General features: G+C 53.8%; 1 protein-coding gene across 3 annotated transcripts in view; it reads left to right on the forward strand.

Annotated features, from left to right (window-relative positions):
• SULF2 (sulfatase 2) overlaps positions 1–25,463 on the forward strand; it is a 104,880-nt gene that overhangs the window by 20,908 nt on the left and 58,509 nt on the right. For all 3 annotated transcript variants that reach the window (XM_024559772.4, XM_053927179.2, XM_053927180.2), the window contains exon 2: positions 10,835–11,093. In XM_024559772.4, the coding sequence (XP_024415540.2) occupies positions 10,919–11,093 (175 nt within the window). In that variant the 5' untranslated portion in view covers positions 10,835–10,918. The remainder of the gene's footprint in view (positions 1–10,834; positions 11,094–25,463) is intronic.

A 25,463-nucleotide genomic window follows, 5' to 3' on the forward strand; every position in this document is an offset into this window, starting at 1 on the left:
AATAAAGAAATGTTTTCAGCGCAGATATAATGAGGGAAGACGTTCTCTGGTGTAAAGAGGGGAGGTGGTTGCTGCAGCATCTGCATCCAGCGCAAGCCTGTCTGTTTGCCTCTCTGCTCCCTTCGGAGCCCTCTACAAAAGCCCCATTGAGTTAACGCCTTTGGGTCGCATGAGGAGGAGTGGAGTTGGGGCAGCCCTCAGGTCTCCCCAGGCAGGGATCTGAAAACCCGACCTCGGCTCGGCTTGGGGAGCAAGGCAGAGGCAGCAAGGTGGAGTCTGATGCCCATGGAGTTTCATTTCCCAGTGGCAGGGGCGGGGCACCCACAGGCTCTGTCCCCCTGCGGAGCCCGGCTTCCATGACTTGGTGGGGGCCACTGTGTTTCCCAAGATGGTCGCGGTGTACCCCACATCCTCACCTCCAGTGTGACCTGGACACCCCCTGTTGAGAGGAGGGGTCCGTGTCCCAGCTTGTGAACTGCGTGACACCAATAGAATGTGGTAGAAACATTACTGGGGGGTGTCTGAGGCTCAGTGGGAAAGGAGGGGCAGCGCCGCCTGGCCACTGGGACCCTTGATTTTGGAGTCACAGCTGCCGCGTAAGAAACCAGACGCCACCCTCAGGCCGCCATTGCTGTGAGGAAGGCCAGGCCACGCAGAGTGGCCCCCTGAGGTCCCGGCTAATGGCTGGCAGCAGCCGCCAGAGGACAGAAGGCCCCAGCTCCTCAGTCCTTCAGCTGCGGCCTCAGATGTTATAAAGCAGAGACCTGCCCACTCCTGCCCTGTCCTGTTGAATTCCTGAGCACGAGTCCCTGAGCATAAAAAATAAGAAACAAAAAGCAAAGCTTTTATTCCGGGCTTGGGGGTAAGTCATTGTACAGAAACAGTAATTGGAGCCCTGGGCACATGCCAGTCTTCCCTCCATTCATTCATTCATTCATTCAACACCCGGAATCTCACTTCTCACCCCTTCATTGTCTCCACACTGGTCCATGGCAGTGTCTCACCAGCCTCCCTGCGTCCACCTGCACACCCTAAGTCTATTCTTCACATGTAGCTAGGAGGACCCTGTTAAAACCTGCATCTGATCTCGGCACCCCTGGGCTAGAACCCGCCTGGTCTCCCTCACTTCAAATATTAGCCTTCTCCTCGCTCTGCTCCACCCCAGCTATGCTTGCTCACTGTATGTTCCTCAAATGCCCAGGCATGGTCCCACCTCAGGACATTGGCACTTGCTTTTCCCTAAGCCTGGAACACTGTTCCCCTGAATATCTGCTAGGCACATCTCTCCCCCTCCCTCAGGACACTGCCCAATGTCATCTCCGAGACTGACCTTCGCTGACCCTCCCCCATTTAAAACTGCAGCCTTCGCCTGCTAGAGCTTCAGCCTCCCTCTCCTGCTTCTTCTCCTTAGGGTTTATCACCTCATGTGCCTGTCATTTATTTGGGTGGCTGATCCATGAGAGATTTTCATTTCTGGATCCTCAGCAGGGAGCATAGGGCCCATGCAGAGTAGGTGCTCAGTAAATACTTGTTGACTGGGAGAATTAGGACCCAGGCTGCGCCAGGGGCTGGGGCTGTGCAGTTAGAAAGAAACAGCCCCCACAAAAGAAAAGCCAGAACGGAGGTGTGCATAAGGGACCGCAGGCTGTGATGGGTGCTGGGTCGAGGCCGGGAGTGACAGGAAGGCCAGGGAAGGCTCTCCCCCCCATGCCCCCAGACTCCACGCACCCCAGACTTGAAGGCTGTGCCCAGGGAATAGCCTGTTTTTCTTGGCAGATGAAGAAACTCTGAGGCCGCATCAGGACCAGAATTCATGGCTCCCGTGCCCACGTTTCTTCCACTTCTCTGCACCTCTCTTCTTTTATCAAATAACAGATAAGAATGAGGGAAGGTTGCCTTTGATAAGGCCGAGAGTTGGGCCCAGGCCCAGGACTAGAAGGCTGTGTTGGCAGGTGTGTCTATGCAGAAGGTGGCTGGGATGCCCCCTGAGCTAACACTCTGCCTCCAGCTTGCCCTACTGTTTGGCCTCGTTTGGTTGCAAGTGACAGAGAAAGCTACTCAGAGGGACCTTGGGAAAAAAGAGAATTTGAACCACGTCCCTGAAGAGTCAAAGTGTTTAGAAACTTGACCTAAAAAAGAAGGAAAACTAGATGAAGGACATAGAAGAATCTATTGGTGCAAAGAAATGAACAAAGGACCCAGAGGTAAACCTCCTTCAAGCTTAGCTGGATCCAGGTCCCCAAAGTTGTCAGGAACCAAGGATGTTCCATTCCGCAGCTCTGTTCTCTCCTGTGTGTTGGCTTCCCTCCAACTCCATGTGAGGCGAGGTGAGTCAGAGCCTTCCCTCGCCCTTGTGTTGGAAAGATGTGGAATAAGTTAGCCAGTTGGAAAGAGTCAGTGCCTCTGTCTAGTTAGGCCAAAGTGCCTGGATTACTCTGGTTGGTCAGTCACTGAGGAAAGGAGATTGGAAGGCCCTGATTGGCTCAGGTCTGGGTCCCTTGGTCTAGCCTTGGAGCTTTGTCACTGGGACCTAATTTGAACCTGAGGGACCCCATGGATCGGGGAGAATAGGACCCCAAAGGAAAATTGGGCACTGTTATAGAAAGTAGAGTGAGAAAATGCTAGATGGCCCAACACCAACATTTAGTGGGTGCTTACTGTATACAGCTCTGTTGTAAAGGTTTCACAGGCATTAAGCGATTTCATCCTCACCTCTCTATCAGTGCTGTTATTGGTGCCACTTTACAGGTGGAGACACTGAGGTCACAAGAGGTTAAGTGACCTACCAAACAGCCAGTAGGCCGTGGAGTTCGAATCTTGATTCGAACCCAGGCCATCCAGCTCCAGTTGCCATCTTGACCCCTTCTCTGGCCTGGTACCAGCTGTGTTTCCCCCAGCACCTATTCATCCATCTGCCTGCCTTTCTCTACTCTTGTCAGCTGCGTGAGAACAGAGATTTGTGTCTGTTTTTCCCCCTGGCCATGAAACAGTACACGGTGTGGAACACACACTCAGACATTTGAGGGTGTGAATTACGTGGCCTCTCAAACGCCTGCTCACTTGACATGCAAACCCTTGTGATACTCAGCTTCCCAAGACTTCAAACAAATTCCTTGTTTCTGAACTTTCTTTGAGCTCTGACTATGTAGCGGTTCTAGCAGTTCTGATCTAGCGGTTCACCTGTGGTTGGCCATCCCTCCGATCCTGTTTTCTGACCCTCCTCACCTTTAGCTGGATACATTCAACCCCAACTGTTGATATCCAGACCCCTCAGCTCCACGAGGGCAGGGACTTTTCCCCCACTGTTTGATCTGCAGCACCAGGAACTGTGCCTGGCACACAGTAGGTGCCTAGCACACAATAGGTGCCTGAGAATCTCTTGTTGCATGAATAGTTTTGTGGGCTACTGGGTTCCTAAGCCCTTCTCTTCAGGCCCTAATTTCCTTTCCCTATCCTGACCCCTTGTCTTGAAATCTGATCTTATCCCCCCTCCCTCTGAGGGACCCTTTTTCTGTCCCCTGCCTTGCTTTCAGAGAGCTGGCTTGGTTCTCCACCTCCAGCTGGAATTCCAAGAACAGGCAGACAGGCACCAGGGACCCTGGGCCTGGGTAGCAGGTAGTGGAGACAGGGAGGGTTTGTGGCCTGTAGGTCCCAGGAGCTTCTCCTGTCCCTTTTGTCGAGAGCCCTGGAGAGGAGGAGAGGAGGCTAAAAAAAAACAGTGGCCAGGAGGACGGGGAGACGCCAGAGGAGTGTAAGGTTTAACAGATGTGCGTGTGTCATCCCCTGTCTAGACAACTTCTGGGCTTGTGAGGTTTGGGACCACACATTTCCACCCCACCCACTCTGCCTGCTGTTGGCTCCAGCTGCTTCCCCTCCCTGCAGCACCCTGCACTGCACCCCCTTCTTCAGGGTCTACCCACTTCTGTCCTTTGTTCTTCTTAGACTTCTCCAACTTGACTCTGCAAGGACTCCTCCAGGCAGCCCTCCCAGACTGCCCCCAGGCCAGCAGTTTCCCCCTTCTTTTTCCTGCTTGTACAACACACTTAACCTCAGCTTCTGGTATCACTGGTCACTTTCCAAGTGAGTGTAGGAGTCAAGAGGGGGCTCTGGGGTCAGAATGTCTGGGTACAAGTCTCAGCTGAGCTGTCTGCCTGCTGTGTAAGTGCTGCAGGGAACAGGTGGTGCCCGCCAACAAAGGTGTGAGCAGAGTGTAAGAAAATGAGGAATACAGGTTCCCTGGGGCTGGGGGCGGCAGGGAGCGTTTGCTGGAACCTGGAGAGGGCCACCCCCAGGAGCTGCGGCCCTCACTAAAAGGCAAGGCAGGGATGTGATCATTTCCCAGTAACGGGCAAAGAGGACATCTGGAAGGTACCCGGGCCCCTCTCTCTCCCCACTCTCCCTTCCCCTGGTGGCGTTCCCCTGGGCCAGACTCTACCAGGAGGCAGAGAGTAGGGAGCCCATTAACGTGGTCGGTCCAAGTGAATCCCCCAGGGCACAAGAGAGGGTGGTGAGGGGTGGATCGAAGGTTGGTATTCGGCGCTCCGGTGGTGCGACCTTCGGCAAGCTCTTGAACCTCTCCCTGCCTCCGCTGGCTCATCTGCAGTTCATAATGTTAGGGTGACAGGAGCTAGCACAGGAAAAGTGCTGGGATTGGGCAGGCCCCAAGATAAGCACACCATCAATTTTCGTTTCCCCTCATCACTCTTGTTTTCGGGAGTTTATTGTGTTGGTCTTAGTTCTTCCTGTTGCAAACGACAGCCCAGCTCAGACACACTTAAGCAGCGAGGGACCCCTGTTTGAGCCTGTGACTGGCTGCAGGGTGCGTCTTGGTTTGGCCTACTGTTACCAGCATCCCGGCTCAGACCCCTTCCCAGCACCCAGCAACCCACCCTACAATTTCTCCTCTCTTCCTCGTTGGCCAAGCCTGTGTCACGTGTCTATCTCTGGGCCAATCACAGGAGCTGGAGCTCAAGTGTGCTGATTGGCTCCACCTGGGTCACATGTCCCACCCTACATTGAAATTGCACATAATCCAAATAAGGGAGCAGCAGTACCCCCAACCACAACTGGAGTACTGCGACCAGGAGGGAAAAAATCACTTGCTAAGTCAGTGAGTATCTTGAGTGTCTGCTACGTCCCTAAGAACCGTTACAGGTGTTGGGGGTACAGATGGGAACAAAGTGGACAGAAATCCATGCCCTCAGGGAGCTGATGTTTCAGTCCAAGAAACCCATAAAGACAAAATATCTAGTCAGAAGAGGTGAGTGCTACTGGGGAGGGAAGAGATTTCGATTTTGACCTCAAGGAGGTGAGGAAGGGGCCGTGAAGACACCTGGATGAAGGCGGCAGGCAGCTTGAACAGCATGAGCAAAGACCCTGGGGTGGCATGTTTGACGACCAGCATGGAGGCCCATGGGGCTGGTGCTGAGTGGGCAGGGAGGAAAGTAGAAGGTGGTGAAGTCAGAGAGGGGATGGAGCCGACAGTGTAGGATCTTGTAAGCCTTTTGGAGGGTTTGGGATCTTTTTTATTCAACATGAGATGGGAGCCCTTGAAGGCTTTGCAGGAGAGGACAACCTCTTACTTTTAACAGGGTTCTTCTGGCTGCTTGATGGAAGGAGGCGGGGTGAAAGCAGGCAGGGAAGCCAGTTAGGGGGCAGGATTATCCTACCCCTTACTTAACACTGCGCCTCACACATACTTGGCCCTAAATAAATACTTGTCAAGTAAATGAAGGCAGGCAGAAGTGGCCTGGCTCCCTGGACCCCCTAGGGAGGACCCCCAGTGGGTTGCAGAGGCTCTGGCCCCAGCACCTGGGGCACTTCTGCATACCCCCACAGTTTCCTTTCTTCCCGCCTCCCATGTGAGTTCTCCTGTCTGATCAATTCCTGGTTCTCCCTCTGGCCATGTCTGCCCCTCCCAGCCGCCTCCGCTGCCTGATCTTTCCCACACTCCTCTCGGCTACTCTCGTGGGATCTGGGGGTCCTCGGAGGAAAGCAGCTCTCTGGATCTTTCCAGACAGGCCTGGGGGAGGTCCCGGGTGTTTCCTGAAGTTACAGTTTGCAGGGCTGGGGGGTGTCACCCTGAGACCTGCTCCTTTCTGCAGATGGGCAGGTAGATCCAGAAGCAGAGGCGATGCTTGGGACATTAGGCATTTGCAGAGATGTCACTGGCATGGGAAGCAGGTCTGTGGGAAATCACAGGATGAAGAGAAGGAGCGGGTAGGCCTTGGCATGAGCTGGTGGGAACATGAAGAGGCGTCGTGGGACGGACAGAGCGTCGGTCAGCTGTGCGGATTCACCAGGCCCTCTCTCGGTTCAGCCACTTTGAATCTCTTACCAAGAAGAAGAAAAATGGAGGCAGAATCCCTTGTGTCAGTTTTAATTGATTCCTTCGGCATCTGGAGAGAGGCTGGCACAAGGCCCGGGGACGTTGGAGCCCGGCAATTCATCAAAAATCGACCTATTGATGACTTGATCTGATGAAATAATTAGCTCCTGTTCTCCAGTCTCTGGTCCCAGAGCTTTACTTTCACCCAGAGGAGGAGCAGCCTGGCCGGCTGGTGATAGCTGCCCGGGGGCGGCGGGGCAGGGGGTACGCTAAGAGGGCCAATACAGGTGTCAGGAACAGAGTCCCAGCTCCACCCGCCGTCTGGCCCAGGGTTCCCAAGGCAGGCTGCAGCCCCCAGCTGCCCTGGACCTTACACCACAGAGCCAAAAGACCCTTGGTGGGGGGTGGGGGGCACCTGGTGGCCTTCTGCTACTTCATGTGCCACATAAGGAGACTAGGGCTGGGAGGGAGACTCAGGAACTTGCCCAGAGACCCGCTTCTAGGAGATTCTGGTTGAGCAGGCTGGCTCCACCCAGACTCGGTCTCCACCACTCACTGAGACATGTGATCGTGAGAGAGTTTTTCACTCTCTGGGCCTCAGCTTCCTCATCCGTAGAACGGGTATAATACTGTGGATGGATGGATGTGCGGGTGAAATAAGTCCATGCGAGTGAAATGCCCAGAGCAGGCGGGAGCTTTGCAAGCTCTCGGTAAGCCTTTGCTGTTATTGTTCCTGGAGTAGGAGAGTTGCTATTTGTAGGGCATCTCTTCGCAGTCCTCTGGGTATTCCGTCCCTCGACGGCTACCTGAAGGGACATGAATGCATTTTTGTGGATGTGCAAAGCATGAAGCATCCCGGTGTGTTTCCCCAGGGGGACATGGGCCGATAAACCCCACGATCTGAGGACCCTGTGGTCTGGGGTCACTCAGGGGCCCGTTCACTGGCCAGAGCTTGTCTGCTTTTCAAACCTCCAAAGCCTCCCTGACCTCCAGGAGAGGTGGTGCTAACACGCTCCCTGCTGATCTGCCCTGAAGAGAGAGAGGGCAAGTTCAAGAACAGGTGAGCACAGGGCTTGGAGCCTTCACCACGAACTAGGTGCTGTCAGACTGAGTAACACCGTGTCTGTCCGTCCGTTTTCTTTGACTTTATTTGTGTGGTTGGTTCTGCAGGGAAGGTTTGCTGGTTTTCCGTGTATCCCTGGACCCAACGTTTCCTTTTTCAGAAACCTGTATTTGTGTTTTTGTTTTCAAATGAGGTCATTTAAAGAAGCGCATATAAGGAAAGGGTTGTGGCTAGGAGGCAGAAGTTGGGACTGGGGCGCCCGCATGGAAGGAGCTGGGAACCGTGAGTGCAGGGGTAAGGGGCCCACACTGAGCGGGGGGGGGGGGGGGGGGGGGGGGGGGGGGGGGGGGGGGGGGGGGCCGCAGAGGCCAAACCCTGTCTCTGCCGTTCTCCCTCTGGGTGATCTCAGGACAGGGATTAGGCCTCCGTCATCCTCAGCTGTAGAAGGGGGTGGTCCTAGCACCCGTGTGACAGGGCGGGTGTGGGGATTGCCCCAGATGCTGTGGACAGAGTGCCTGGCGCCAGACCCACCTGCAGGGAAGCTGATACTCTAGTGACGGTTCACACTGTCGGTCATATGTTCCAGGTGGTGCCATGTGCCAGGCACCACCAGTCTCAGCCCTCCCTTACACCCATTTCATAGATGAGGACACTGAGGCACAGAGGTGTTCAGTGACTTGCAGGGTCACCAGCAAGTAACTCCAAAGTCTCTGTTGTGGCCGTCACATGATGTGGCACAGAGCAGGTGCCCGGTACACAGCGAGTGCAGGGTTCAGGCTGCCGAGAGGTACATGTCTCAACCGACTCTGGGGTTGAAGGTGGAAGTCGGCGCTTGCCCTCCAGTCCCCTGAAGTTCACGGTTCTCTGTCAGCTCCCCTGAGAACGTGACTCTCCTCTTGTCTCTCTGCACAGACGTCCTGTGTGGGGCCTGCCCTCTGCTCCCAGCCTCCCCTAGGGAGAGGGGATTGAAGGCTCTGTTTTCTGAGACTGGGTGGGGGTAAGGGAGCAGACAGGAATGATGCAACTCCCAGGAACTAGAGAGGGAGAGGAGGCATGACTACCCCAAGCGTGAAGGGGCAAGAGGACGGACTGGTGCCCAGAAATGGGGGAGAACTAGAGCTGGGAGGGCCCAGACTGGAACTGAGGCCAGACTGGAGAGACAAAGGGACTGGGAGCCACTGCATGCGGAGAGGGAGCAAGGAGAGCCAGTGTGCTGACTGGCTGCCTGCGCCTGCCCTGCAGCCTCCCAGCAGGCCCTCCACAGGCAGAACCAGCAGGAAGCCAGAGATGCCTTCTGCAGAGCTCTGCTTCCTGGGGTACAGAGGATGGAGCACGGATCAGGACACATGAGCCGCTCACCCTTCCTGGGGTCTTTTCCACGGTAGCAGGCCCAGAGAATTCAGAGTGGCCAGCTCCTCCTTGGTGACTCAGGAGGGGTGATGGGGAGGTGTCGCTGGTGAGGCCTCTGAGCCTCTGTAGCCAGGTTGTGCAGCCCTGCCGAGCCCAGCGCCCCTCACTCTGCAGAACTCAGGGACCACAACAAGACGTCATCTCCTTTATTTATGCGAATATGTCTTTGGCACCTGCCCTATGCTAGGCACGCTGTGATTAACACAGGCCCGCTTCTGTCCTCATGGAGCCAACCCTCCAGTGGGGAGAAGTGGGCGGTAAATCAGACAGTTGCAGGCTGCAGTAGGGGTTATGCGGGAAATACAACAGGTTATAAAACACAGAGAATGCCCGGGGTGCGGGCATATGTAAACAGGTGTCGCTGCAGCCTCTCTGAGAAGCTGACATTTGTGCCAGGACTTGTCAAAGGTGAATGAGCCCATCATACAGAATTCGGGGAAAGACTCCTCCAAGTTTAAGGAAGAGCAAGTGCAAAGGCCCTGGGGCAGGAACAAATAAGCTAGACTTATTCCAGCAACAGAAGGAAGCCAGTGGGGCTGGAGAGCAGTTGGGAGGAAGGTGGAGAGGTTGTGGGCAGGGGCCAGGTCCGAGGCCCTGGTGACCCTAGTAGGGAATTTGCATCATTCCCCTAAGCCAGGAGAAGCCAGGGGAGGGTCTGAGCAGGTGAGTGACAGGGCTGGGGCTAAGGTGAGATGAGTACCTTGCACTTGTGCCACCTGGAGTGAGTGCTCCTTTAATTTTGTGCGCTAAGCACATCGCCGAGTGGTATGAACTGGTCTGAATTTTAGGAAGTTCATGCTGGCTGCCCTGGGGAATGGAAGGAGGCAGTGTTGGGGGCGGGGGGAGTCCGTAAGAGGCTTTAGTGGTCCCTAGGAGAGATGATGAAGGCAGCACATTCCCCTCTGTGGAAACTGGGGCCCTCGCCGAGTTCCCTGATCTTTGACTTGGGGTGGGGCTCCCCGTGGTCCTTCAAGGTCACAAGAACGGTGACTCAGCCTGACTTCAATGAGTTCAGTTTCCTCTCAACACGTCTGTTTGCTCACTCCTTCTCTCTCTCTCCTCTTAAATAAATGAGACCGAAAGTCTATATCTGGACCAGACTTGAAGGCTCATTTCCTCGAGAAGTAGAAAAATGACCGCAGAGACCCAAGAGCAGAGCGAGAGCAGAGACCCGCCCCAGCCGAGCGCTGCCCTCCCGCCTCCCTCCCCGACCTTTGCCTGCCACCTGATCTGGGGTCGAGTGGGGTGGGGGGATGACCCAGGTCACAGTGGAATGTGACTGTTCTTCCTCCTCAGAGTTTCAGCCCTGAAGTGTCTCTTCTGTCATTTTCCTTATTCGACCACTTAAAACTAACATGAAGAACTCACCCAGCTCCGGGGGCTGTTGGCAGGCAGCCTTCACACACATCCCCAACGGGCTGGGTCTTTGTAGTAGCCATGTCTCCCCATGTTCCCGCCGACTGATGGATGGGGAAACCGAGCTGGTGAGTGATGGAGCCAGGACTGAAACACAGGAGGCATCCCGCCGAGAGCGGACGCCATTCCTGCCCTGCCGTCTGGACCCCCTGCCTGAGCCCCACGCTGGCTCCAGCAAGGCTGCAGCTTTGCCTCCCCTCTGCATCATCCCCCACGGGGCCTGTAGAGAGGGGGTGACCCGGGAATATCTGCTCCCCCCAAAGCTGGCTGCTTCCTTTTCTTTCTCTGGGGGTGATTTGTCTGTCAGAGTGGCTCAGTGACAGGCTGATGTGATCTGGGACTTGAGCGGCCACCAACCCATCCAGTGACTGCTCCCCGGTCCCGGGGACAAAGCCAGGTGCAGCAGTGGTCACAGAAGGCTTCCCTATCAGCCCGTGTTGCCTGAGCAGATTGCAAGTGCTTTTCTTGTCGCTTGACCTGAGTAGGATGTTTCAGCTGTCCCTGATCAGAGAAACTGTCACCGCCCTTGCCAGGGGCCACTGTGCCCGTCATTGTGTGAGTCCGAGCAGCCAGGCCTGTACATAGAGACTGACCTGATTCTTTCCCTGCTGCTTTAGATCCGTGAGCAGTGAGAGAAAAGGGCAAAGAAGCGAGTCAGCCAGCTGCAACTCCAGACTCCTGCCTCCTGCCAGAAACATAAAATGGCCCGCCCCAGCCTCCTGCTGTGCCTGCTCTCCGCATCTGTTCTCCCTCTGCTCAGCGGGGGCTCCTCCTTCCTGTCGCACCACCGCCTGAAAGGCAGGTTTCAGAGGGACCGCAGGAACATCCGCCCCAACATCATCCTGGTACTCACTGACGACCAGGACGTGGAGCTGGGTAAGCACCCCGGGTCAGCAGGGGGCACCTACCCGGGATCACGAGGGCCACCTGCTGAGACTAAGTCTCCTGCCTCCAGATGCTCATGCAGCCAGTAGAGTTCATTTCTAGGGGTTTAACCAAGTCCCAGGGGCTGCCCCACTCCTGTGGCTTCGCAGCTGGCTCCTCAAGGTTAGGGGTCTCCAGCCTTTTCCTAATGCAGAACCTTCCTGGGTTCCTCTAAGGTCTGAGGAAGAAGACGTGTTAAGACCAGTTTTTCATCTCATTTCTGTGGAGGACCTGCCATGTGTTCAGGAGGACCAGACAGTGCTCTAGGGCCCAGGACTCCGATAACGAGTAAGAAAGGCACGACGCCTGTTCTCAGGGAGTGAGGGAGGCACGTAATCCCTGCGAGTCCAAGTTCAAGTCAATGTGTAAAATAATCCTGAGAAATGCTCTCGTGCAATGGAAGGCGGCGCGGGGTGGGATGGGGTGGCAGTTGGATTGTGCATCGGGGAGGGGCTGTCAGAGGAGGTGAGCCCTCCCCCTGCCGTGCATGTAAACACACACATCCACGTGCGGACCCCTGCTCCACACGGCAGGGGGCTCAGCTTTCCTTGGTGACATCCAGGGGCAGGAAGCTGTCCCCATTGGCAGTGACCTGACCCAGTTCCCAAAGATGGTGCTTCAGGAGGAGGAGCCTGGTCATTGCTAGTCCTGAGCTGCCTCCCCACACAGCACTGTGGGCTCCAGGTAGAGCAGGTAAGGACAGAGGTGCTTGCCCGGGCGTAGCTCACTCACACTGTTGGCAGGCATGGCAGCCACTGCCAGCTGCGGTGCCCAAGGGCTTCCCCAGCTCAGGGCCTCCACACTTCCCCTTCACTTCCCACTCTAGCACCCCTGGACCGCATCCTTGGTTCACTGCGTAAAACATCCCGACTCCTCCCTGCCCTCCCGAGCCAGACCCTGGGCTCCTCCACCCACGCTGTGGGTGCCTTCATTTGCATGAGGAGGAAACACCATAACTGAGGCCACCAAGAGGGAGGTCTCCAGAAAGTCTCGCTTGGCCTTCTGCTCCCCTGGCTCCCGCTGCAGCTCCATTTCCAGCTCACCTGTGAGGCTTTCTCAAAGGAGGACCCCTCCCTCTCCTCACCTGTGTCTTCTCCCTGTTGAATTGTCTGATTTTGTGGGAGACATTTCTCCACACTAAAACCCACACCAGCGCCCCCCTGTGGAATTACACCGCCAGCCGTAGATGCAAATGACATAAGTGATTTAAAACTTTCTAATTGCTACGGGTTTTTTTAAAGATTTTATTTATTTATTTTTAGAGAGAGGGGAGGGGAGGGAGAGAAACACCAATATCTGGTTGCCTCTCACGTGCCCCCCCCCCCAGTTGGGGACCTGTCCCACAACCAGACATGTGCCCCAACTGGGAATCGAACCAGCGACCCCCCTGGTTTGCAGCCCATGCTAAACCCACTGAGCCACACCAGCCAGGGCTAATTGCTATGTTTTTTAAAAAGTAAAAAGAAACTGGTGAAGTTCATTTTGATGACATATTTTATCTAACCCACTCCATCCAAGTTATTATCACCTCAACATGCAATCACCATAAGAAATCATTAACGAGATAGTTTGTGTCTTTTATATTGGTTTCAGAATCTGGCCTGTATTTTACGCTTAGAACATATCTCAGGACTAGTCCACCTTTCCAGGGCCCAGGGGACATTTTCGGCTTATGGCCGCCATTCTGGACAGCACTCGAGCCCTGCACATTTTCCTTCTCCTAGAAATTCGATTTCCCTTCTCACCATGAATACTAGTGTATATTGTAAATATCTGGAGGGAAGCCTTCTAAGCAGCGGGAACAGCATGGGCAAAGGCCCTGAGGCACAAGACCAAGGAGACAGATGTGGCTGGAGCCTGGGAAAGGGAAGGAGGAAATGAGGCTGGAGAGAGAGGGTGGAGCCGGATCTTGGAGGCTGTCCGAGGCTGAGGTAAGGAGTGCCAGTAGTGACCTGGCGAGGGACTGGCCTTCAGCCTCGGCTCCCCCTCAGAGCACCACCCAATACCACTGGTGGCGATCCAGTTGAAGGGTTACGGGGTGAGCCTTTGCAACGCCGTGTAGGACTGTGCTGAAGAGCCAGCTTCGGGTCTACACCCTTTTCTGGATCCATTATTAAAAACGTGAATCAGTCTTTTAACTGCCAAGCAAAGGTGATTTATATCAACCCAAGTCATTCCTTGTAATGATTTGTATTAATGATCACAGGTATAGATTTTTCTCAGGGAGCTTATCAGTGCAAAAAGAATATGCAGCCAAGAGGTAAGCAGAGCCCAGAGCTTTTATTGGCAGTTTGACGCACACGACCCCTATTTCCCAGCACTCTTTGGCCTGAGCCGCTTGATAACCACGGGGTGTCTACAGACCGTGGCCATAGGGAAGCCCGTGGTGTTTCTGGCAGAATTTTGCAGACAGCAAGTGCAGGGAGCAGCTGGACCTCGGAGCACCGTTGTCTTGCCCCTGGGGCTCCTCAGGCTATTTGGATCATAGTTATGCCTGGGAATCCAGGCGCCCTGGACATTCACGCGTGCATCCCACGGATATTTATGAAGCATCTACGTTGTGCAGTGCACTGTCCCAGGAGGCTGGGTAAGGATCGCTCCAGGTAGAGAAAATAGAAAAGGCAAAGATCCTGAGTTAGAAATGAGCTTGGTGGTTGGGGACAGAAAGGGTGCCTGTGAGCCCGAATGGAGGGGAGACCAGAGGCCAGAAGTCAACTGGGACCAGGTCGTGGGGGACCTTGTGGGCATGGTGAGGGTTTTTGAGTTTTATTCTTAGTGAAAGAGATGTAGATCGGGGGGTGGGGGGTATGACCTACCTTAGGTTTCGGTAGCATCCCTCTGACTGTTAGGTTGAAATTAGATCGCAGAGAACAGGAGCAGAGACAGGGACGCCCGTTTGGAAGCCAGTGGCATGACTGGGCAGGTGACAATGGAGGCTGGGAGCAGAGCAGAAGGGGAAAGACTGTGAAGAAGGGGTTGCAGGTGGGGGGTAAGGAAAAGAGGACTTCAGGGTGACTCGTAAATATCCAGCCTGAACCCGGGGAAGTAATCGAACACCCATTTGTAGAAACAGCACATTTTGGCTGCAGCAGCGGGATCTAATCATGTCACAATCTGATTGTAAGTTTGCGTCTGTGACTCACCAATCAAACCAAGAGAATATGCAAGTGGAGGAGAAGTTGCTGTGGGTGTGATGAGGACCCAGGAGAGAGAAGAGCAGAGGAAGTCATGGCTTACTTCAAGTACACAGATTCACTCTCTTCGTTTTTAGAGACGAAGAGACTGAGGCACAGAGAAATGAAGGTACTTGTCCAAGGTCACACAGCTAGAACGTGGCTGAACAGGATTTGAACCCAAAGCCCGCAGTCTTAAGCACTGCTCTGCTTATTAACCAGCCCTCTGGGAGGGCTGTTGTTTCTAGATGTTAGTGTGTGTGTTAGTTTTCACTGGTACAAGTACTGTTGCCGGAAATGTCTTTATGCACGCGTCTTTGCACACACCAAGATAAAAAGTGTTTCTGAAAGGTACATTCCAGGAAGTGGATATGGTGGGTGGGGAGTTTAGAGCCCTCTTGTCCTGTGGCATCTGTCAGTCCCCACCCCTCAGCACTAACTTGCATAGATCGGCGCCTGCATGCCTTCCCTTCCCCCTAGCGAGCCAGCCTTCCAATGGCAGAACCGGCGGTGGGAGGAGGCTGCCTTTCTTTCAGGAGGTGAGGGGTGGGAAGGTGGCAGTGGGGGGCTGGGGGAGGAAGGGCTTTTTATAAACCACTAGACAGACCCAGATCAATAATGCATGTTCCCAGAAAGGCCAGCACATTATCTCCCAGTCCACGACAACGGGCACACAGAGGGCGGTCCTAAAAAATTCATCATCTGCTATTTTCTGCCCATCCGTGTGTCAGTTCTGATGTTCTCGGGGCTGGAGACTTCGCCCCTAAGATAATGCCAGGCTTTCTTCCAGTCCCAGGATGGAAACCAGCCCTCGATCCTAATTAGGGTCTGGTTGGGGGAACTGGTATGGGACACAGCCCAGAAGAAGGGCCCCTCATCTGGTTTCCTAATTGCAAGGTGGTGTGGGGGGGGAGAGGTGTAGGTTCATTTTTCCTTTCTCTCCCTGCCTTTGACACACCTCCCTGAGTTGTCACCCAGAAGCATCAAATGCCCAGGGGAACTGGTCCCAGGGCATAGTAGTCAATAAGTGGCCTCAATCATCAATACGTGTTCAAAGCCATTAGGAAAATGCCTGGATTTGGGTGACCTCAGAGACCCCCATGGTCTCAGCTGGGCTTCTTCGCCAGTAGGTAGGAGAGGAAGAAGCACACGGAAGCCAAGGTCTTGTTCACGTGTGTCCTTGGGTCAGAGAGCCCATGACCCTGGGGACTGTGCCAGGACTTAGTGGTTTGGTCCAATCCAGACAAACCTGCGGTGACCTTGGGGACTCAGGCAGGCTCTAAAACCCAAAGGTGAGAGAGGCTGGTCCAAGCCCGGAGCAAGGGAGGTTCTGCAGCCTCCCAGTGCTATCTGTTCTATTTGAAATTTTCTTCGAGAAACCAGACTTACTCTTTTGAGACTTCAATATTATTTTAAAAGGAAGCTCTAAATTATGACTGTAAATGAAAAACCAGGATCCATAGCCCTTGGGGAAAGGTCACTGCCAAACCCAGTACAACGAACACAGCAATGCTTTCACATTTTGGCAAGATGTTGCCTCCCACAAGGCTGGCCTGAGGACTGGGAGAGGGGAGGAGGGGCAAGTTTCTAAAGGAAAAGGCAAGAGCTGGGGCCAGAAAAGACAGGAGGACAGGTGTGTAAAGTCCAGGTGACGCCCACGTCTCCTTCAGTAGGCTCTCTGGAACAGGGCACCCAGAGGGTGGACCAGACTCATTCATTCACAGGTCTTCGTTGGACACCTACAACCCAGCAGCAGCCAAAGTAGGCAAAACCTCTGTTCTTCTGGAGCTAGCGCTCTAGTGCAAGGGTTAATAAAAACTGTACACTCAAGTGTATAGCACATGAGATAGTAAAAGTGGTGAGAAGAAGAAAGCAAGGAAGGGGAGTCAGCAAGGAGAGGGATGGGGAAAGGGAGGGCTGTGATTTTATGGAGGGTAGCCTCACTGGGAAGGCACAGAAGGTAAGGGAGCCAGGCAAAGGGATTCCCCTGGGGGAGAGTATTCCAGGCAGAGGGAACAGTGGGTACAAAGGCCCTGAGGCAGAAGCAGTCCAGCAGACTCACAGAGTAGCCGAGGGGCCTGAGTGGCAGAGCACTGTGAGCCAGGGGACAGGAGGAGGTGAGGTCAGAGAGGTGACGGGTGCTGGGGGGAGGCCCCACACAGGGCCTTTGGACCAGGGAGAGGACTGCAGGTTCTGAGCGAGCTGGACACCAGTAGACAACACGGAGCAGAGAAAGAACATCATCTGACTTATGTCTTGAGTCTTCTGGCTACTGTCTATAAAGAGTAGACTAAAGGGGGGTAATAAGAGTGAGGACCCCAGTGAGGCGTCTGCGGCAACGATCCAGGCAGGAGATGAGGGAGGCTCAGACCAGAGAGGGGAAGAGGAGTCGGATTCTGCACATACTTAGAGGGTGGAGCTGATAAGATGTACTGGTGCATGTGATGTGGAGTGGGAGAAACGCGTCCAGAATAACTCCAAGATGCCGATCTAAACATCTGCAAGGACGGAGTTTCTGTTTGTGGAGACAGGAAAGCGGAGGTCGGGTCCTGGGAAAGTGCAGACACCTGCGAACCGCCGCGAGGCGCTTGTCCAGGGAAGAGCCCGGGCCTGCGTGGGCCTGGGGGGCAGGGGGAGGAGAGCACGCACACATTTGCCCGTTGGGGCTTTACCAGGTCCGAGATTCTCACTAGAGTCTCAGAGAGGCCTATGACCCTAAAAATTGCAGGCCCCAGGGGGGAGGGCTGCTTGTAGCAGACAGAGGCTTTTGAGAGAAGGGCCTGGGAGGGTTTCTGGCCAGGCCCTGGTTTTCAGCTTTCCATCTGTGAACGCAAGGAAACCACACCCTGGGCTGCAGACTAATATCCAGAAATCAATTCTAAATTGCAGGCTCGGGTGCTTTGCACGGGCCAAGTGGCTGAAAGCCCAGGACAGTGTGCCCGGATTCCGGACACCAGATTGGTGCTGTCTTCCAACTCGGCCTCCCTGGGATATCCACTCCTGACATTCCCGCCGCTGCTCAACAGAGTTAGAAAAACATGTAGATGCAGGTTATCTCAGGAAGAAGGGAGGCTCGCTTGGACCCGCCCTGGTGTTCAACTTGCCAAGCGCATTCCTGCTAGACTCTTTTTTCAGTTCAGCAATACTCGGGGAATCCCTGAAATTCTGGAAGCTAAGTATATCGGGATTAAGTTTGCCTACATGTAAAAGAAAATAGAAAATAGCAGCCACTTAAGCAAGATAGAATTTTGCTTCCCACCCACATAAAAAATATTTGGAAGCTGGCAGTCCAAGGCAGGCACAGTGGCTTCAAGGTTATCAGAGACCAAAGCTCCTTCTCTACCTTTCTGGTCTACCATGCTTATTGCAAGGCTCCCATCTTCAAGGTCTCCTTGTGATTCACAATGGCTGCCTAAGTTCCATCTATCACAGCCATATTCCAGGCAGTAAAAAGGAAGAAGCAGAAGGGCAAAAGGATGGACCTTCAAGTTAAGATCATTCCTTTTAAGGACCTTATGCCAGACAATCACATACAAAACAGACAGAGCTTATTTCCTTAACCACACCATCTCAGCAAGAAATGTGGGGTACACTCAAATTTGAGTTATTCAAGGAAGGTGTTTTTTGTTTGTTTTTGCTGAGGTGCAAGCAAATGTAGGGAAACAACTAGTGATGGAGTGACACCCAAGGTGAGTTAGCAACCGTGAGGTCATTCCCACCCGAGACCAAGAGGAGCAAATGGCTACTGGGAACCAGAGACAGAAAGGGCCACCCAACAGGAGTTGTCACCTCTGGTGACACCACAGGGAAGGAGATGGAGGGATCTATACCCCAACCTTGGTTCACCTTTCACTGACCTACTAGGCACTGCATTGGCCAAACCCAGCCCAAAGCCAGAGAGTTGAGTGGCGCGTGGGTGCAGCTCCTCCTGGTCAGCTCCCTGGGCTGGGGAGCTGGGCAGAGGGAGTCTCTGGAGGCCAGAGAGGACCACTCCCACGCATGACCACAAAGGAGTCTGAAAAATGTGGTCTCCTAGCTAAGTGCATTCAAGATCAAAATCAGGATGTGTTGAAAAGAAAAGGAAGCAGATAGATACTGGTGGGCAACCCAGGGTCTTGGCCACAGGAGAAATCAAAAGCAAGGGGCCCAGTGAGGGGCAGCGCCTCTAGCAGGGCGGCCTGGCTGTGTGCCCCGCACTGCACTGTCAGAAGGAGTCGTTTGCATGGAAACTAGGGGAGGAGCCGAAAGAAAAGTGGGAGAGCTGTATGGCAGAAAGGACAGCCAGCAGGACCTGGGGTGTGAGCGGGAGGAGCTGGAGGTGAGGGCAGAAGGGAGAAGGAGAGGCCAATGGAAAGTCACTGAAATGTTCTCAGCAGGTCAAGTGTTTCTTCCTGACTTATGTTTCCATTCACGGTGGAAAGGGCGTGGCCCAGGGACAAGAGCGGGGTCAGGGAGACCAGTTGTCCAGGTGGGAGACGATAGGGGTGCAGAGGGAATGGGGTGGATGGTGGATGGAGCAGGTTCTGTTTTGAAGGCCTGGCAGGCAGAGCTTGCGATGGATTGCAAGTGGGAGGGGGTGAAGGAGAATCAAGGATGACTCCTAGGTTTTTGGCTGAGCTGGTGGGCAGATGGCGGTGGCATTTACAGAGATGGGAGACTGGGGGAGGAGGAACGGGTGTCTGGGCTGATGACCGACATCAGGCTGCTTTGCCAACATCACCCACCAGGCCAGGGGCTAGGCTGCTGACTGGCTGTGTGTAGCCCACCCAGAACAGTGGGCAAACATGCTGCTGGAATAAACAGCCTCCACCGAAGGGAGTGCATTGGAGAATTACAAGTGAAAGGAACATTTACGGGTGAAGCTTCTCAGAGAGGAAATGACCAATGATTGCTCAGTGCCGTTGATTAGAAGGGTGACCTGCCCTTTGCCGGGGTCCCTCTGCCACCTCCCCTCCATAGAGAAAGACAGTAACAGAATTTTCTCCCTGAAGCTTCTACCGCCAGAGCCAGCAGAAGGCAGAAGAGGAGAAATTAACTTCACGATCTGACAGCCCAACGTTCATTAATGAAATTCCAATACTGCCTCTTCGACATCTGCTCGACTCATTCGGGTTTAGGAACCATTTTCAAGCCTTAGCTTTTCATCACTAAAAACAGAAATCACATGTGACTCCGTTTTGGAAAATCAGGAATCAGGAACAGTTTCCCCTGAGCCCCCACTGCGAGGAAAGCTTGTTGGGGAAGCAGGTCCCAGGAATCCAGTGTCACTATTCTGAATTGAGCTGCCAACAAGCAACACTAGGGGAACAGGGGCATCCTTCTGCTCAGATGTGGCCTCGGGTTGCTGCTGTTTGTCCCCCAGGCGTTTCTCTCACCCTCCTGCTAGGGACAGAGCTCTTCTGTGGGGGGGGGGGGGGGCGGGGGTGACAGCCATGGGCAGACAGCTTACAGTCTGGTCCAATGACATTGTGGGCATTCCAGGGGCATTCGAGGACGAGGAGAGGGCTGCCTGTGCATTCCAGCCTGGAGGGGGGACACCAGTAGCTGGAGGATGGTACTGGACACAGGTACTTTCCCACCTGTGGCCTGCGCTCAGGGACCTCCGCCCCCCACCTGTCTAGGTCAAGCTTCAGTTCCAGCCTTTGCCCAGACCCACAGCCTCTCTCCTCCCTCCTCCTCTTCAAGCAAGAATAGAAAATAGCAGCCACTTAAACAAGATAGAATTTTGCTTCCCACCCACATAAAAAATATTTGGAAGCTGGCAGTCCAAGGCAGGCACAGTGGCTTCAAGGTTATCAGAGACCAAAGCTCTTTCTCTACCTTTCTGTTCTACCATGCTTATTGCAAGGCTCCCATCTTCAAGGTCTCCTCGTGATTCACAATGGCTGCCTAAGTTCCTATCACCGCCATATTCCAGGCAGTTAAGAAGGAAGAAGCAGAAGGGCAAAAGGATGGACCTTCAAGTTCATTCCTTTTAAGGACCTTATGCCAGACAATCACATACAAAACAGAGCTTATTTCCCTAGCCACACCATCTCAGCAAGAAATGTGGGGCACACTCAAATTTGGGTTATTCGAGGAGGGTGTCCCCAGGCCACAGTAAGTGAGGGTTTACTTAGCTGGGCCCTTCAGCTGGACTAGAATCAGCTAAGGATTGCAAACTCCGCACCTACGGGGCCAGGCAGGCGTTGCAGATGAGGGAAGGGGGCACAGTGGGGACCAAGGAGAACCGGGTGGGGCCCTTCTACAGCCAGCCTTTGCTTAAACTTGCCTGCTGGCCCATGAAGGCCGGGTCTCTGTGTTTTTTCAAGCAAAGCCTCAAAGCTGGATTGATGTGAAATCTCCCCATTAAAAATACAAAGTTAGCAATTAATTCAAATTTTTGAACACTTTCAAGCAGATCTAAAAATCAAACACCTGTGCAGACAAGCTTCTGTCCGGAGGCACACTCAGTGTGTGAGTGTGTGTTACACTATAATTGGGAGCCACAATAACTAAAAACTTTAAAAGCTAGCATGAATGAAGTGCCTCCTGTGGGCCAAGCATTGGACGAAAGGCTTCACCTATTTATTTCCTAATCAGGATGCTGCCTCAGTCCAGGTGAGAGACAACTGTGCGTGGACACAGATTTAAGTCAAAATACTGGGTTTTATTTTTCCTGCATAGCCCACTGTCACCACTTTCCCACGGAGCGCCTGGCATCCCAGACTCTAATTATTTACATGTAATTTTAAGAAAACAAACAGCAGAAGGCATCACGTCCTTAGTTCCTCATCCAAACCAGTGCCCCTGTGCCTTCAAGGTTGGGGGCCATAGGAGTGCGTCTGGGAGGGCTTCAGGGTGCACCTGCTCCCAACTGACGTGGGTTTTTAGGGCAGAAACAGGCTATGAGCCACCTAAGTCCCAGGAATGACAAAAATTGGGTCACATGTTGAATCTTGAAAGCCCCAGCACCTGCTAAGACCCCATGGGTAGCGATTGCTCTGACCCAGAACTTCAGAAGAGCAAATGACCTCGGCATCTCCTCCAATGCCCAGGTGATTCACGGGATCAGGTGACGGGGCAACACACGCCGATTTTACCCCTTACAGACTCACTTTGGTGTGCATCCAAAATACACCATTAGCCCCTCAAATCCAGAATGTCACATAGGACTTAGGTTGAGCTTCAAGTTGATTTTTTAAAGTCCCTTACAGCAAAATATCAAGTAAGTAATAGCATAGGCGGCCCACGGAGAGGCCCCTAAAAGGCAATCACAAAGTGGCGGGGGGAGGGCAACTGGGTATCATGGGGGAAATGCCGCGTTCCTGGCAGGTGAGTGGTTTGGGCACCGAAACTTCAGTGCCATCGACAGGGCAGGGGTGGGGCTCCCTGGGCCCGTTAGAGTCACAGAGTGGTGTCAGGGTGACTTAATTCCTGGCCCAGCGAGGTAGGAAGGTTCGATCACGGAAAGAAACTGCGTCTGTTTTTGTCTGCCTGTCCCAGGTTTATGTTGGACGACATGAGTTTTGGTTGGCTGGCTCGGCTTTGTTGAAAATAGCAAAACCAGGCCTTTTTATTTCTGTGTGGCCCCGTCTTCGAGGTTGCTCCCTCCCACCAGTGCCGTTCGTCTGCATTAGGGCTGTGCTGGGCCAGGAGGTTTGCTCTTACGTGTTCGAGTTCCAGATGTGGCTTTCCAGAGCCTCGTCGCCGTGGCAGTTTTAATAAAGCAGGTTACTGTCCCCAAGGGGAGGCTTAACATGCAGTGGTGCTTACGCACAGATGCTGCTGTCATCTCTGGCGTTGTGGGATTGCACTTTCATAGCGGACCGACACCACTCTCCCTCCGCTGCCTTCTTCCGGCAGGGCGGGGCGCACCGAGCAGGCACGCACTGGCCACGATGACCAGTCAAGGGCAGCCGATCGCTCACTTCCTCTGAAATTAGTGGGATGGAGCTGTGAGCACTTGGAGACCCCGGTTTTGCACAGGTTAAAAATAAGAAACGGTTCTACAGGCTGTGTGCTTTTTGCCAACACAGCGTTCGGGGCTGAATGTTCACCAGGTGACGGCCTCTCCGTTGTCCAGGAGAAGGGTAGAGAGGGTTGGGTAGGTGGCCGGCTTTGTCCTTTCTGCAGTCGCTGCAGACCGAGAGAAGCAGTGATCTTATTGCCTCCTTTGTCTTCATCGTTTGCGAAGAGCAGCCAGAGGGTTGGTTCTGCCTGGACTGCCCTGGATTCATTTCTTCACGGAATATTTATTGAGTACCTATTGTATGCCAGGCACTGTTCCAGGCCAGGGCTGCGAGGCATAGTTGGCAATGGCAGCTCTTGTGTGCCTGACATCTGGGGCGGCAGCAGAATGACAAGCAAGAGCAAAAAGTGAAAGTGTACACATGCATTGTGTGTGAGCTAATGCATTGGAGCTGAGCGTGTAAAACAAGGAAGAGGATATGAAATATCCAGTCGGGATGGGGGAGTAAAATTGTGGATGTGGTGGGCAGGGAAGGCATCACTAAGAAGAGAACTTTGGAGTGAAGACAAGAGGGGGGTGAGGGCCCAGGCCGTGGGGAGCTGGGGGAAGAAGTCCCAGGGAAGGGGCACGGCACAGGCAAAGGCTCTGAGGTGGGAGTGAGCCTAGCTGTGGAACGGGGAGGGAGGGGGCGCTGGATCCCACAGGGCCTGTGGACCACCACAGGGACTTCATTCTTGAGTGAGCAGGAGCCATGAGGGGGCTGAGGAGAGGAGTTGCAAAACCAAGGCCTTCAGGGACCAGGCAGGTAATGGGGATGCGTGAAGTTGGTGTGAGGCTATAGGGAATGCTGGGGAGTGTGGCCAACCAGAGAGCACGTGATCTGTTTAGTGCTACTTAAAGTCAGATTTTTAAAATCCACTGCATAAAACACACACACACATACACATACATACGTCCATGGACACAAACCAGCTTGGGCTCCTGAGTTATATGGAAACCCAAAGAGTAAGACAATTTTTTGGTTATTTTAGCAGATCTCTGTTAAGCCCCCACTATGTGCTGGGCACTGTCCTAGGCTTGGAAATATGACAGTGAACAAAGTAGGCCTAAACTCCTGCCCTCATGGAGCTGTTCCAGTGGAAGCGACAGGCAGCAAGCAAACAAGTGAACTAGGAGTGACTTTGGGGCCTCAGGGCAGCAACTGCCCTGGGGAAAAGGGAGGCAGGAAACAGAGTGAGGGGGGCTGGGGGGTGCGGCAGTTTTAGTGCTGGGCCAGGGGAGGTGTCACTGAGATGTCTGACATTTGGTCACTAACCTGAAGGTGGCCAGGAGGGAGCACCCCCGGTGAAGGGTACCTCTCAGGCAAACACCATAAGGTGGGAATGTGGCCGCCATTCAAGCTTGGGGCCTCAAGGGCATGACCTTGACCTTGCTATCTCTGTTTGTAGTGGCAGGAACTGATTGGCCAGGAGAAGCCGGCCTGGGATCCCAAGGGGCCAGGTCCCCAGGAGCAGCCTGAGGCTGATGAGGCCCCAGGGCTCTGCCAGACCAAGACAGGGGCCCTGAGACTGTGCCACACTCCATCAGGCTCCAGTGAGGCAGCACCTGCTGGTTGAGGGAAGCTTCAAAACACCCACCTCCTGCATCTCCTCCAGTGGGAGCACTTCACGCCCGGTGGAAAGCTGGGACCCTTGGGGACTTTTTAAGAGGGCATGTGACCTTGGTACAGATGTTCATGCAGTCCCAGGTCCTGACAGTTCCTATTCAAACACAAAGCCTGGTCTTTCCTCCACCCACCAGGGGCAACCTTGGCCACAAGACTCGGGAAACAGCGGGCTCCAGGAGGGTGTCCCTTATAAAACCCCCTCTGTGCTGGGCTTGAAAGGCTTTGCTCTGTTTTCTTCAGTCATTCAGTGACTTTTTTCAAAGCATTGATTATATATTCCTGGGGGTGGGCAAGGTAGACAGCACAGGATCACCTAGAACTCTCACACCAGAAGGAGAGGCAGATCCTAAACAAGCAAACCAGTAAAAAAGACCATTTCAGAAGGAGACAAGTACTAAAAAGAATCATACACCGGTGTGATAGGAAGAAAGCAGGGTGGGGGTTCCTTCAGATAGTGAGACGGTGACCTCTCATTATTGACATCTGAATAATGGCACAAGCCAGCCAAAGCGAAATCTCAGAAAGAGCCCCAGGCAGAGGCAATAGCAAGTGCAAAGGTCCTGGGGCCGGGGTGAGCTTGAAGCATTTGAGGAACAAGGAGGCCAGTGTAAGCCAACTGAGCAAAGGGGACAGAGATGAGGTCAAAGAAACACGGGGAGAGGGTTGACAAGGAAGGGAAGGTCTTGGAGAGCCTTCCAGGCCACAGGGGGAAATTGAGTGTTTTTTGTGAGTGCAGTGGGGAGCTACTGGGTGGTTTTAAGCATGAAGAGAGAGGATCTGTGTTTGCCTCAGGGGAGCTCCAGCTCTGTTTCTTGGCAGAAAGATGGGATAAAGAGCCATGTAAACCTCCTCATTCTTGGGGTTTAGGGACAGAGTGCTGAGGGCCTGATTGGGTGTTTCCAGGTCTGCAGGGGACTCTTGTGGTTGGGATCCGCCACTCCCCAGCAAGAGCCCCAAATGCCTGGTGGATGCCATGGTGCTTTCCCGTGGCTGTCTGAACAAATCGCCACACTCGGGTTGGCTTAAAACAGCAGAAGCACACTCTCTCGCGGTTCTGGAGACAGAGGAACAACACGAGGGAGTGGGCAGGGCTTTGGCTCCTCCAGAGGTTCTAGGGGAGAATGCTTCCCTCTCCTTCAGCCTCTGGGGGCTGCAGATGCTGCTTGGCTTGTAGTTGTGTCCCTCTGATCTCTGCCTCCATCTTCTCACAGCCATTCCCTCTGTGTCCATGTGTCTCCTCCTTCTTTCTCTTAGAAGGACGCTTGTCATTGGATTTAGGGCCCACCTGGGTAATCCACAGCGATCTCACCTCAAGACCCTTCAGTGTATTCACAAAGACCCTTTTTTCAAATCAGGTCACAGTCACAGACGTCAGGGCTTAGAACACAGACGCACCCTCAGAGGGCGGGCCGTCATTCACCCCTATGGACCGCAGGAACTGCAGGGAAGAGGGAGAGAGCTGAGGATGGCCCCTGAAGGAAGAGCAATTCCACTGTTTCCATGACCAGTGCGCGTTTGGGTACCAGCCATAA

Source organism: Desmodus rotundus, chromosome 6, assembly GCF_022682495.2.
Source record: "Desmodus rotundus isolate HL8 chromosome 6, HLdesRot8A.1, whole genome shotgun sequence".
Lineage (NCBI taxonomy): Eukaryota > Metazoa > Chordata > Mammalia > Chiroptera > Phyllostomidae > Desmodus > Desmodus rotundus.